The 14210-nt window shown below is 38.1% G+C and overlaps 1 protein-coding gene across 27 annotated transcripts in view; it reads left to right on the top strand.

Annotated features, from left to right (window-relative positions):
* LOC137183723 (protein NLRC3-like) overlaps positions 1–14210 on the top strand; it is a 171664-nt gene that overhangs the window by 127074 nt on the left and 30380 nt on the right. For 18 of the 27 annotated variants that reach the window (XM_067590985.1, XM_067590992.1, XM_067590986.1 and 15 more), the window contains 3 exons: positions 5813–5986; positions 8691–8864; positions 13087–13263. The exons of 5 other annotated variants lie outside the window; for them this stretch is intronic. In XM_067590985.1, the coding sequence (XP_067447086.1) occupies positions 5813–5986; positions 8691–8864; positions 13087–13263 (525 nt within the window). The remainder of the gene's footprint in view (positions 1–5812; positions 5987–8690; positions 8865–13086; positions 13264–14210) is intronic. 4 more of the 27 variants (XM_067590991.1, XM_067591007.1, XM_067590999.1 and 1 more) reach the window with 2 other exon arrangements.

Genomic DNA, 14210 nt, shown 5'->3' with positions numbered 1-14210 from the left:
TATGATGTGACAGTTGTGGTGACACTAAACTGCAGACATAAAGCTGATATTATGCTGATCCACACTGAGGATCTTAATGGGAAAGTCTATTTTCTTCTTCAGTGCTTTAGTCCATTGACTGTGTCAGAGCAATGTTGAGCTGCACATTTAAAACCTTCATATAACAAGAAAAATCTGCACTGGATAATTCACTCTGAACCACTGAAACTTTTTTGTCTTTTATATTTGACAGTTTTTAACCTGCATCCTGTTGGGTTAGGTGTTTGGAGTTTCCATCTTCTAAACTTTAGAGCTGGACAAAAAATAAATAAAATAGTTGTGATTAATTGCAATTATTATTTGATCAATAATCGGTTCTTGAAATCCAGAGAAAACTTTGCATTTGCACCTTTACTCAGTGAACATGTGTACATGTGTACTGTGTTGTGTGTATGCAGTGGTTACTTATTGTTAATGGTTCAGTTAGAACTGTGTGATGTGTAAAATGTCTACTTTGTAGAAATGGAGTTATCACAATGTGCACAAAAATCTTATTTGAAGTTTAAAAGTAAGGTAGATGCTAGCTGCTATATTAGCTGCCCTGAGTCATGACAGTCCCATAGAAGGATGGCAGAAGGACGATTGAGGTGGACGAGCTTGAAAGAGGCAGCGGGAAGAAATCAGGAGGAAAACAGAAGAAAGAAGAAGAAATTTGAAGTTACAGTGATGATAGAGAGAAAGAAAGAGAAATCCACTTGGCTGGAATAAAACTGACTGGGAACAAGGACAGATTTGGAGTTCTGTTGAACAAACATGAAGTCGCCAGTTGGATTAAGGACAAACTTGGCGATGTCAACTTAGTTGATGTGAAAAGAAATGGATTGATCATTGTTGGATGTGTTTCACAGACACAGCTGAAGAAGTTGTTGGAAATATGAGTTAGATGGTTAGCAGGTGTCATGTTTCACACTTCATAGAAGAGTTCCAGTAAGTTGTGGACAGTCATTGAATGATCAGGATGAGTGACGGAGAAAGGTTTGAAACAAGACCAGGGGCCAGATGCATAAACGATACGTACGCACAAAAACCAGGCACACGCCATTTCCCGCACATAAACTGGTATTTATAAAGACAGAATATACGGTGAGAATGTGAACACCTCACACATACTTTAGACCAGGCGTACACATGTTTTTCCTAAGAGATTGTTGTATCAAATTGTTGCAGAAAAATGTACCAGAGCAAAAAAACTCTCTCTTGAAAATAAAAAGGGAGTCAGAGGTCCAAGCAGCAAAGTGTTCTTTAATGCCGGCAAAAAAGGGGAGCAATCAGCACTTTTACAACGAACCAAATCGCTCCGAAGGTTTTTTCTTTGGGGCATTGTTTTTATGTCCTTGGGTCGGCATAGGTCACACCTTATCATCCACCCTCCCTAATTTTTGACCAATTATTATGTTACCTTTATCTCCGTCACTCTTTGTTGGTCAAAACTCTTCAAAACAGGTTTTGAGCTGTTTGATGATATGTACTGGCATATTCAATTCTACCTGATTATATCCAATTTTTATATAAGTATTGGGAATCATTTTACACCATTATTGCCAAGTTGTCTTCTGGCCTTTTATTTTTTTATAAGTTATTCTAGTCATTTTACACCCTTACTTCTTGATCTCCTCCAGAGAGTATTTTTTTAAAAGGTGAAGACTTTAATGCAGACCCAAGCAAAGTGACATGTAATACAAACACACTCAAATTTCTCCAGTGTATGATTATGATTCTTCTACCGTGCCTCTATACATACATTGTGATTAAATATGGTTCATGAGATTATAACTACACCAATACAAATTGTATCACACTAGCCCTTATTACTTATAAAATCAATCTGCATATCTTAATATTGTCTTTAAGCACCCCAATGACTTTTAATGAAAATACACCACAAGATCTGAGACTGATGTGATGAGGTGGAGGTGAAATATAAGCTGAGAGACGGAATCTTTTAGTAAAACATTGTTTGTTCAGGTTGATAACCAGCTGCACTGATTGTGTGTGTTTTTGGGTTCTTTTGGGGTGTTTACACAGGTATTTGTAAAATGCCAATCAAAGGCGCATTTATTAATTTAACATTGATTAATTATTTTTGTGTTTAATTTTGTCATTCCTTTAATTTCCATAGGAGCCAACATTTTATTTTGCTCTTATTATTCTTTTTATTTTATCCTTAGTTGTGGCGCACCTTGTAAAGTCGGTTTAGATATGAGCTACAAATTACAACATTGATTCCATTTCTGAGATATTACTGCTGACGATGGTTTACAGTCCATGTGATGAATTAATGATACGGATGGTATAAAGAGTTGCACAGCCGTGTGTAATGGTGACGCGTAATGACAGCTATTCTGGCTGTTGGAGAAACTCGCAGGTGCAACACAATTTAGTGAAACTGCACGTCTTCTTTCCCGTTTGTTTCATTGACAGCTGTACAGACTGATGAGGCAGGTGACCAATTGATATGAAAACGGCTGGTTCAGGGTGTGTCTTCATCCATTTATGGTTCATTGTGGGAGTGGAAATGATGCTCGTGCACGTGCGCCCAGTTCCTCAACGACTGAGATTTATAAAACAGAACCATGCGTACGCACGGCTTTATAAATCTGATGAAAAGAATGCGTCTGCATGTTTGTGGCTTTATGCGTACACACAGTTTTAGTCATGAATCTACACAGAGTTTTATGCATCTGGCCCCTGGTGTGTGCATTTTGAATGAGAAATCCTGCCTGACAAAGTATTCTTAGATCATATCAGTTACCCAGTAAGGCTGTTTGTTCCCAAACACATTCAGTGCAGACGTTGTTGGAAATGTGGACACAGCTGGCTTGTGTGTAGACATGATTTGGGGATATGTGGTTAATGTGGAGATGAGACGTGCAGCAGCAGAAACTGTGAAAAAGAACCCCAGTGTAATCAGTGTGGGGGGAGACATGAGGCAAGCAGACAGATCAGTGACTGTGGTTATATTATCACTAGACTGGATAATATCAGATGTATAATGAAAATGATGGTGTAGGCAACTTAAGAGAACCAACTTACCAACATTACCATACTATTTGACATATTTTCTCTTTCACAAAATGTCCATTTACAAGCATCGCTGAAAGTTAAAAATTAAGTTGCAGTTGGAGATAAAGAAACTGGAGAAGGATATAAATAAGTGGAAACCGCTTAGAGTGATCACTTCTGTCCGGGTCAAATATCACTATAATATCATAACCTTTTCTTTTTCTTTATTTGTCATGCAGAAAACCATCTAATTGACATGTGTGTATTTATTAGCCTACATGAATATAAAGTTACTGAATTTTATATTCATGATACAGTACAGCTGTTTAAAACGCATTGTGAGCATTTTTGAAGCAGCAGGTTCTGACTTTTGCCAATGACAAGTTTCTTATTTTCCCCGACGGCAGAACAGGTGAAGAGAGCGGTGAATTTCACTTAAATTTCTTCCCCCCCTTTTATTGTCATACGCTTCGAGGAGACAACATTTGTCACCGAGAGAAAATGACTTTCTGTCTCTGTCATGATGTCAGTGTTCACGCAGCAGCAGCTGCTTATCATGGGAGTAAAGTACAAAAATAGATTTACGTGGTTTAAAATGTTTTTCCACATGTTGTCATGTATGAAGAGACCCAAAATGATCACTGTAGGTGGACTACTTGATTTCTATAGGCGACTTATTTAAACAGCATAAATGTTGTATATGAATGATTGTGTCTCAGAGCTTTTTGATCCATATAAACAGCTGATCACTGTAACTGTGATCACTATAAGCAGTTAATACTGTATACATTTAAACACAGCAGAAGGTCATGGTTTGGACTTTATTTAATTTTCTTTTTGTCTTCACAGCTTGAACAAAATGAGTGAATGAATAAATAATTAACTTCAAAATAACACTGGCACACTTTTATTTCTTAAATTATAAATGCTGAGCTTTTAAATAAAAGGGTTGCGAGTGTGAAAAGACTCTTGATGGAACCGTCTTTTGAGAGTCTGTTTCCGTCCGTCAGACATTCTTTGACACGCAGCTGAATTAAGTTTGACCGTTAACCTGCCACGGAGCAGCTAGTTCTGCTGACTAAGTTACCATGGTTACTGAGCTGGGACTCATATAAGCCGCGGTGATGGAACGAACTCTCACTTAAATTATCGAGGCTTATCAAAATAAACCAGGCTATCCCATTAGCCAGCTTGATGGAACATCCCTCTGGATTTAAATAAAACTAAACTGAAGAGGGGAAGAGGTGTAGGTGGAGCAGGAGAACAGATTAGGAGCTGATTGGCTGGTGAAGACACAGGGAGCAGGGCAGGACTAACGAGGCTGATGCAGGGCAGGTGTGGAGGGAAAGTGAGGAGGGAAAAGCAGGCTGGCTCATAAAAACTGGCAACTCATCGTATGAATGAGTAAAATTACATGAGCAAAAGGACTGGATAACAGAAGTGTAACACATAAATGATGATGGATAAATACAACCTAAGAGAGTGATGTCTAGATGAAGAGTAACTAAGCCAACACTAAACAAGCCGCTCCATAACCAGCACTGTACATGACTAGATAGTTACATAAAGCAGTGAGGAAGAAAGTTGGTGTGAGTGAGACGTGAACTTAGTAGAGCCAGACTCACTCAGAGCTGAGAGGAAGATACATAGAGCCAGGCTGTGACAAGGTAGAAAGTAAACATTGATGTCAGATATATTTACATATTTCCTCTTTCCTTAAAACATATAAGCTACAAGTTTAAATTATTCCTACAAATTATGAGACATTCTCATCATAACATGAATTATTAAATAATGAATTTACAAACAGAATATCAATGAATGCAGATGCAAATAACAAATATATATTAGAAAAAGTTACTGCCAGTAGAAATGTGTATTCAGTGTCTGAGCAGTTACAAACTGTTTGTTGGATCTGTTCACAATATAACATGCAGATGTTTGTCAAACAGTTTATTTCAGGAGAAACATGCAGAGATATTTCACGTTGTCTTTTGTCATGTTGGAGGACATCACTACATCACTGTGCTGGCAGTGGTAACTGTTATTATTCATTTTTAGACAGTACATCACATTTAAACTCCAGCACATCAAAAGACACTGAAGAGCTGTTAACACCTGTAGACTGACAGCTGACGTCACTTCAGATGACGCCTGAAAGGAAAGGACGTCCAAAAACATGTTTCCTTGATTCTTCTTCCCTCACATCTTTTCCTGCATCTCTCCCTTGTATCTTAGGTGGGAGGGACTAAGACACAAGGATACAACTCAAGTGAGCAAAGCAAGGAGACATTTAAGACAAATAAGAAGCAATCACTGTGGACTTTATAGAAGCATAAATGCAACTCCATTTTCTTTGCCTTTGTCTGCAAGATGAAACCAAAACAGAGAATCCCATTAAAAAGTCTGCAGTACAGCAGCAGAGAGAGTGAGGAGAGTTACTGAATAACTCAACTTTGATTTGAAGGGTAAATCACAACATGACACATTTACATTACTTTCATTTTCAGATGCTTTTGTCCAAAGTGACTCACATTTTTTTACATACACGTACAATTTTGGATTGAGTGTGTTGTTCAAAGACACTTGGACATGTGGACAGAAGGAGCTCAAGTTTCAAACCACCAACCTTGTGATTAATGGCCGACCAGCTCTGCCAACAGAGATAACTGAGCTATTCATCACATCTTAGTTTGTTTAGTGATCAAAATGCCCAGAATCTATATTTATTATTAAAGTGTATATTGTATGTATGTTATCTGCATTACAGACTTGTTGAATGTGGACTCTCAGAGACTCACTGTGAAGTTGTGGCTTCAGCTCTGAAGTCCAACCCTTCCCATCTCAGAAAGCTGAACGTGAGCTTGAACAGTCTGTCTGACTCAGCAGTGGAGCATCTGTCTGCTGGACTGGAGAGTCCAAACTGTAGACTGGAGACTCTGATGTAAGTTCACTGACTGTCTGTTACTGTTGTTGATCTTAATGTCTAACAACTGAACCTAATTTATGTACATACATAACTTACATCCATGAAGTTATTTTTTTCCCATATTTTCATTTTTTACTGTACAAAGTTTAGTCTGTAGTTATAAAAGATGACTGATTCTTAAAGAAACCGTAGAAAATGTCCACTGTTAGTTGTTAAAGTCAATTAATGTTTATAATTTTTGGTAAAGAGTCACATCTGTATACAGAAGATCCTCTCAACTAATATCTGTTTTAAATTGATCAAGTTTACTTGATGAAGGAGAAATATTTCTTTATTATATTCTTTAATGTGTTTTAATGAATAATGTCTGATTGAAATGGATTGATCATTGTTGGATGTGTTTCACAGACACAGCTGAAGAAGTTGTTGGAAATATGAGTTAGATGGTTAGCAGGTGTCATGTTTCCCACTTCATAGAAGAGTTCCAGTAAGTTGTGGACAGTCATTGAATGATCAGGATGAGTGACGGAGAAAGGTTTGAAACAAGACCAGGGGCCAGATGGATAAACGATACATACACACAAAAACCAGGCACACGCCATTTCCCAAACATAAACTGGTATTTATAAAGACAGAATGTGTGGTGAGAATGTGAACACCTCACACATACTTTAGACCAGGCGTACACATGTTTTTCACATGTTCTGCTGACTAAGTTACCATGGTTACTGAGCTGGGACTCATATAAGCCACGGTGATGGAACGAACTCTCACTTAAATTATCGAGGCTTATCGAAATAAACCAGGCTATCCCGTTAGCCAGCTTGATGGAACATCCCTCAGGATTTAAATAAAACTAAACTGAAGAGGGGATGAGGTGCAGGTGGAGCAGGAGAACAGATTAGGAGCTGATTGGCTGGTGAAGACACAGGGAGCAGGGCAGGACTAACGAGGCTGATGCAGGGCAGGTGTGGAAGGAAAGTGAGGAGGGAAAAGCAGGCTGGGGAGGAGTACATGAACACAGGAAGGAAACACAGAGCAAACAGAAAACTAAAAACACAAAAAACACAATGAGACAGATGATGTTCCTGTAAAATAAAATGCAGTAGTGTCTCAGATTACATTTTCCTCATAACAATTCCTTAAACTAAACACATGCTCCTATATAACAGCAGTGAGAAAGGTGAAACTGTCTCCTGATAGTTTGTGTGTAGGGAGATGGGCGGGAAGCTCAGGTGAGGGGAATGAGGTGATTGCAGTGATAGCAGGGCAGATGGGAGTGGCATAGTGCATCTAATGTTGAACACAAACTATATACAGACATCACTACTGTGGTGAAATAAGATGCTCATAAAAACTGGCAACTCATCGTATGAATGAGTAAAATTACATGAGCAAAAGGACTGGATAACAGAAGTGTAACACATAAATGATGATGGATAAATACAACCTAAGAGAGTGATGTCTAGATGAAGAGTAACTAAGCCAACACTAAACAAGCCGCTCCATAACCAGCACTGTACATGACTAGATAGTCACATAAAGCAGTGAGGAAGAAAGTTGGTGTGAGTGAGACGTGAACTTAGTAGAGCCAGACTCACTCAGAGCTGAGAGGAAGATACATAGAGCCAGACTGTGACAAGGTAGAAAGTAAACATTGATGTCAGATATATTTACATATTTCCTCTTTCCTTAAAACATATAAGCTACAAGTTTAAATTATTCCTGCAGATTATGAGACATTCTCATCATAACATGAATTATTAAATAATGAATTTACAAACAGAATATTAATGAATGCAGATGCAAATAACAAATATATATTAGAAAAAGTTTCTGCCAGTAGAAATGTGTATTCAGTGTCTGAGCAGTTACAAACTGTTTGATGGATCTGTTCACAATATAACATGCAGATGTTTGTCAAACAGTTTATTTCAGGAGAAACATGCAGAGATATTTCATGTTGTCTTTTGTCATGTTGGAGGACATCACTACATCACTGTGCTGGCAGTAGTAACTGTACACCATTATACATTTTTTAGACAGTACATCACATTTAAACTCCAGCACATCAAAAGACACTGAAGAGCTGTTAACACCTGTAGACTGACAGCTGACGTCACTTCAGATGACGCCTGAAAGGAAAGGACATCCAAAAACATGTTTCCTTGATTCTTCTTCCCTCACATCTTTTCCTGCATCTCTCCCTTGTATCTTAGGTGGGAGGGACTAAGACACAAGGATACAACTCAAGTGAGCAAAGCAAGGAGACATTTAAGACAAATAAGAAGCAATCACTGTGGACTTTATAGAAGCATAAATGCAACTCCATTTTCTTTGCCTTTGTCTGCAAGATGAAACCAAAACAGAGAATCCCATTAAAAAGTCTGCAGTACAGCAGCAGAGAGAGTGAGGAGAGTTACTGAATAACTCAACTTTGATTTGAAGGGTAAATCACAACATGACACATTTACATTACTTTCATTTTTTTACATACACGTACAATTTTGGATTGAGTGTGTTGTTCAAAGACACTTGGACATGTGGACAGAAGGAGCTCAAGTTTCAAACCACCAACCTTGTGATTAATGGCCGACCAGCTCTGCCAACAGAGATAACTGAGCTATTCATCACATCTTAGTTTGTTTAGTGATCAAAATGCCCAGAATCTATATTTATTATTAAAGTGTATATTGTATGTATGTTATCTGCATTACAGACTTGATGGATGTGGACTCTCAGAGACTCACTGTGAAGTTGTGGCTTCAGCTCTGAAGTCCAACCCCTCCCATCTCAGAGAGCTGGATCTGAGCGAGAACAAGCTGTCTGTCTCAGCAGTGGAGCATCTGTCTGCTGGACTGGAGAGTCCACACTGTAGCCTGGAGACTCTGAGGTCAGTTCACTGACTGTCTGTTACTATTGTTGATCTTAATGTTTAACAACTGAACCTAATTTATGTACATACATAACTTACATCCATGAAGTTATTTTTTTCCCATATTTTCATTTTTTACTGTACAAAGTTTAGTCTGTAGTTATAAAAGATGATTCTTAAAGAAACTGTAGAAAATGTCCACTGTTAGTTGTTAAAGTCAATTAATGTTTATAATTTTTGGTAAAGAGTCACATCTGTATACAGAAGATCCTCTCAACTAATATCTGTTTTAAATGGTTTAAAAGGTTTATTTGATGAAGGAGAAATATTTCTTTATTATATTCTTTAATGTGTTTTAATGAATAATGTCTGATGATTGATATTGATCCTTCAGAACACACACACACACACACACACACACACACACACACACACACACACACACACACACACACACACACACACAGGGACACAGAGATCAATGCAGGTGACCTCAGAGTCTTCAGTCCACATTGTAGACTGGAGACTCTGAGGTCAGACACCATTTCTTACTGCTGTGCTGAGATTAATATGATGTGACAGTTGTGGTGACACTAAACTGCAGACATAAAGCTGATATTATGCTGATCCACACTGAGGATCTTAATGGGAAAGTCTATTTTCTTCTTCAGTGCTTTAGTCCATTGACTGTGTCAGAGCAATGTTGAGCTGCACATTTAAAACCTTCATATAACAAGAAAAATCTGCACTGGATAATTCACTCTGAACCACTGAAACTTTTTTGTCTTTTATATTTGACAGTTTTTAACCTGCATCCTGTTGGGTTCAGGTGTTTGGAGTTTCCATCTTCTAAACTTTAGAGCTGGACAAAAAATAAATAAATAAAATAGTTGTGATCAATTGCAATTCTTATTTGAATGATCAATAATCGATTCTTGAAATCCAGAGAAAACTTTGCATTTGCACCTTTACTCAGTGAACATGTGTACATGTGCACTGTGTTGTGTGTATACAGTGGTTACTTATTGTAAATGGTTCAGTTAGAACTGTGTGACGTGTAAAATGTCTACTTTGTGGAAATGGAGTTATTACAATGTGCACAAAAATCTTATTTCAAGTTTAAAAGTAAGGTAGATGCTAGCTGCTATATTAGCTGCCCTGAGTCATGACAGTCCCATAGAAGGACGGCAGAAGGAAGATTGAGGTGGACGAGCCTGAAAGAGGCAGCGGGAAGAAATCAGGAAGAAAACAGGAGAAAGAAGAAGAAATTTGAAGTTACAGTGTTAGAGCCATTTGTATCTAAGACTGTGTTAAGGTCATTCCCTGGTTGCCACAGTAGGTGGCGTATTGGACAGCAGCATATGGAAATGCATATGTAGAAGAAGAGGCAATTACTCCTCAGGTGTGCTGCTTACCGGGAGAAGCACACAGTTTTTTGACCGCTGTTTAGAGGCTAATCTTTAAGCCTTTTTGTTTGTTTTCATGCAAGTTATAGATATAAGTGTATGCATAGCAAATGCTTTATTGGTGCACAGTGATAAATAAACACATCTTAAGCGCAAGTCCGAGGATGTTTGATTTAGTACATGGAGCCGCCGCATAACGACGCGTCAATTACATGTCTTGGTAGCAGCCCCTCACTGTGGCTTAGGTTTTTTTTGTTTTGTCGAAATCAAGTCACTACAGTGATGATAGAGAGAAAGAAAGAGAAATCCATGTGAACACCTCACGCATACTTTAGACCAGGCGTACACATGTTTTTCCTAAGAGATCTGAGGCTGAAGTGATGAGGTGGAGATGAAATATAAGCTGAGAGACGGAATCTTTTAGTAAAACATTGTTTGTTTAGGTTGATAACCAGCTGCACTGATTGTGTGTCTTTGGGTTCTTTTGGGGTGTTTACACAGATATTTGTAAAATGTCAATCAAAGGCACATTTATTAAGTTAATATTAATTAATTATTTTTGTGTTTAATTTTGTCATTCCTTTAATTTCCATAGAAGCCAACATTTTATTTTGCTCTTATTATTCTTTTTAATTTTATCCTTAGTTGTGGCACACCTTGTAAAGTCGGTTTAGATATGAGCTACAAACTACAACATTGATTCCATTTCTGAGATATTACTGCTGACGATGGTTTACAGTCCATGTGATGAATTAATGATACAGATGGTATAAAGAGCTGCACAGCCGTGTGTAATGGTGACGCGTAATGACAGCTATTCTGGCTGTTGGAGAAACTCGCCGCTGCAACACAATTTAGTGAAACTGCACTTCTTCTTTCCCGTTTGTTGCATTGACAGCTGTACAGACTGATGAGGCAGGTGACCCATTGATATGAAAACGGCTGGTTCAGGGTGTGTCTTCATCCATTTATGGTTAATTGTGGGAGTGGAAATGAGGCTCGTGCACGTGCGCCCAGTTCCTCAACGACTGAGATTTATAAAACAGAACCATGCGTACGCACGGCTTTATAAATCTGATGAAAAGAATGCGTCTGCATGTTTGTGGCTTTATGCGTTCACACAGCTTTAGTCATGAATCTACAGAGTTTTATGCATCTGGCCCCTGGTGTGTTGCATTTTGAATCAGAAATCCTGCCTGACAAAGTATTCTTAGATCATATCAGTTACCCAGTAAGGCTGTTTGTTCCCAAACCATTCAGTGCAGATGTTGTTGGAAATGTGGACACAGCTGGCTTGTGTGTAGACATGATTTGGGGATATGTGGTTAATGTGGAGATGAGACGTGCAGCAGCAGAAACTGTGAAAAAGAACCCCAGTGTAATCAGTGTGGGGGGAGACATGAGGCAAGCAGACTGTCCAAAGAGAAAGAAAGAGATGGAAGTCATGAGGATCAGGTCCAAGAGAAGGCTGAGCCATGAGGAAGCAGCTAGGAATGAAAAGATTCAAGAAGTGAAGGAGAACTAATCAGGTAGGAAGCATGATGAATATTGTTTTTGTGAGGACAAGATGAAGTTCTGAGCACTTCTGTCCATGGTGATTAACTGTGCCGCTGAGGCAGAAAGGAAATCTGAGAGAATAGAGATTATTACTGGAGAGGAAGTGCAGAGGCTGCTGAGAGGCTTTCAGACTCTCTCAGAGCCTCGATTGAGAAGTTATATTAGAGAATGAGATGAGGGTGGGAATATATATATTAGTTTTATTTTATATATAATCATTTAGATTAAATAGGAGAACTGAGTCTTATTTTCATTCCAGTAGAAGGCAGTAATGTAACTGACAGTCCATGTGTTGCATTATGGGATAGCATTTATGTTTTTTAAATGTGCATAATGATGAAGCCCTTGCAAGTGATGCAGGTCTTTTATTATTCTTGCTCAACTGTTTTGCACATTTAGGCCTAAAAAATATAGCTGTGTCATGTTTGAGTCTTTTTGCATTTTTACTTGTGTTTGGCTGCACAACATGAGTTTGTATAGATGGAGTCACTGGTGGAGCTGCAGAGTTTAAGAGGTGAAGTCACTACGTCTTTATTGAAGTAGCAGCATGTTGTCATTAATATTAATGAGAGCTCTTTTTACCTGTTTGTATTTGACAGTTTTTAACCTGCATCCTGTTGGGTTCAGCTGAGTTTCCATTTTATAAACTTCTACATTCTATCAATCAATCAATCAATCAAACTTTATTTATATAGCACCTTTCAAACAAATAAAATACAATTCAAAGTGCTGCACAAGCGACTGACAAAACGTAGGATGTTAAAAATGGATTTAAAGACTAATGAACACCAAAGCAATTAAAAAAGCAAAAAAGGTTCAATAAATAAGACAACAATAAAAAATGGGTAGTTAAGATAATAAAATATAAATAATAAAAGATAATACAAGCAATAAAGATAACAAAGTTGTCAAATACTACACATTATAAATAGATTATTAAAATAGTAAAATGTTAATAAAAAATTAAAAAAATGATTTATAATGATCAACAGTAAAATGTTGATAAACAAAATAGAATAAAATAAATAATGATGATAAATAAAATAAGTATAAATAATAAAACCATAAAATGATAAAACACCACATAAAAGCCAGACTAAACAGATGGTTTTTAGTTTATGTTTAAAAATATGTATATTTTCAGCTCCTCTCAGATCATCTGAAGGCTGTTCCAGCAGCTTCTAAACTTTCTTCACGTCTGAACAGATTATGAAACATTGAATGATTTAAAAAAGGAACTTTGTTTTCTAAAGTGACGTCATTTATTCTTTATTCAGATTGTGCTTCTGCAGTTTGTCAAAGATCAGCTGTGATTCTCTGGCCTCAGCTCTGAAGTCCAACCCCTCATCTCATCTGAGAGAGCTGGATCTGTGGGGAAACAGGCTGCGGAGCGAAGACGTGAAGCAGCTGTCTGATCTTCAGAAGAGTCCAGACTGTAGACTGAAGTTTCTGATGTGAGTAGAGAGTTGGAGTCAGTCCGTGCTGGTTTCAGCAGTATTGTATTAAACACAGTTAGTATCAAAGCAAAGATCCAGTATTTCCTGGTGAACCTTCAACCTTCTCAGTGGCTGCTTTCCTCAGTGAAGCTGTGAGAGGAGAATGGTGACAGGCTTCAGGATTGGACAGAAAGACAGAGAGAGAGAGAACAGTCAGCCAATCAGATCAGCCAGAAGCTTGTTGTGATCATGTGTTTGAGTTGATGTGAAGACGACTGTTGTTGTTGTGTTCATGTCTGCAGGAAATAAAGCTGGATTACAGCTGACAGCCTTACAAGATGTATAGAGACAGTGATCCTCATCATCAAACTGTCCTACCATCAAATCTGATCTGAAAGTGTTTGTTCTCTCATTTCAACACTAAAGAATTGATCAGTTCATCTTTGTCAGAGCTTTAAGATCAGTCTGACTGCAGCCTGCAAATCACTGGCTCTGATTTCACACAAGCATCATTACGTTTAGTAACCATGTGGTCTTTATACAGACCAGAACCTCTGCTGAAGTCCAGGAATCACAGCAGCTGTTTAGCTGAGAGCTCTGACTGATTGTCATGTGATGATTTAACAGCAGGAAAGATCTTCAAATCCCACAGAGACTCTGTAGCTTTCAACTTTTCTAACAGTTCACATGTATCAACAGTAAATCCATCAGTAAACTGATGAGTGAATGTCTCTGTTTCTGCAGTAATGATGTGTTCATGACTCTCAGCACTTTATTTCCTCTGTGTACTTGAGTGAAATCTGCAGAGTAAACAGACTTGATAGCAAAAGTCTGTGCAGGTGTGTGAGCTTGGAGCTCAGTGTGTTCACTCCAACACGTGAACATGAGAGCTGAAAGGAAGCAGGCTACGCTGCACAGCTGTTCCACTTCTGGTCTGAACAGGACTGAAGTCCCTGCTGCTCTTT

This window comes from Thunnus thynnus, chromosome 5 (assembly GCF_963924715.1).
Source record: "Thunnus thynnus chromosome 5, fThuThy2.1, whole genome shotgun sequence".
In the NCBI taxonomy this organism is placed as follows: domain Eukaryota; kingdom Metazoa; phylum Chordata; class Actinopteri; order Scombriformes; family Scombridae; genus Thunnus; species Thunnus thynnus.
The sequence above is the reverse complement of the archived record's forward strand: the minus strand, read 5'-3'. Positions and strand labels throughout refer to the sequence as shown.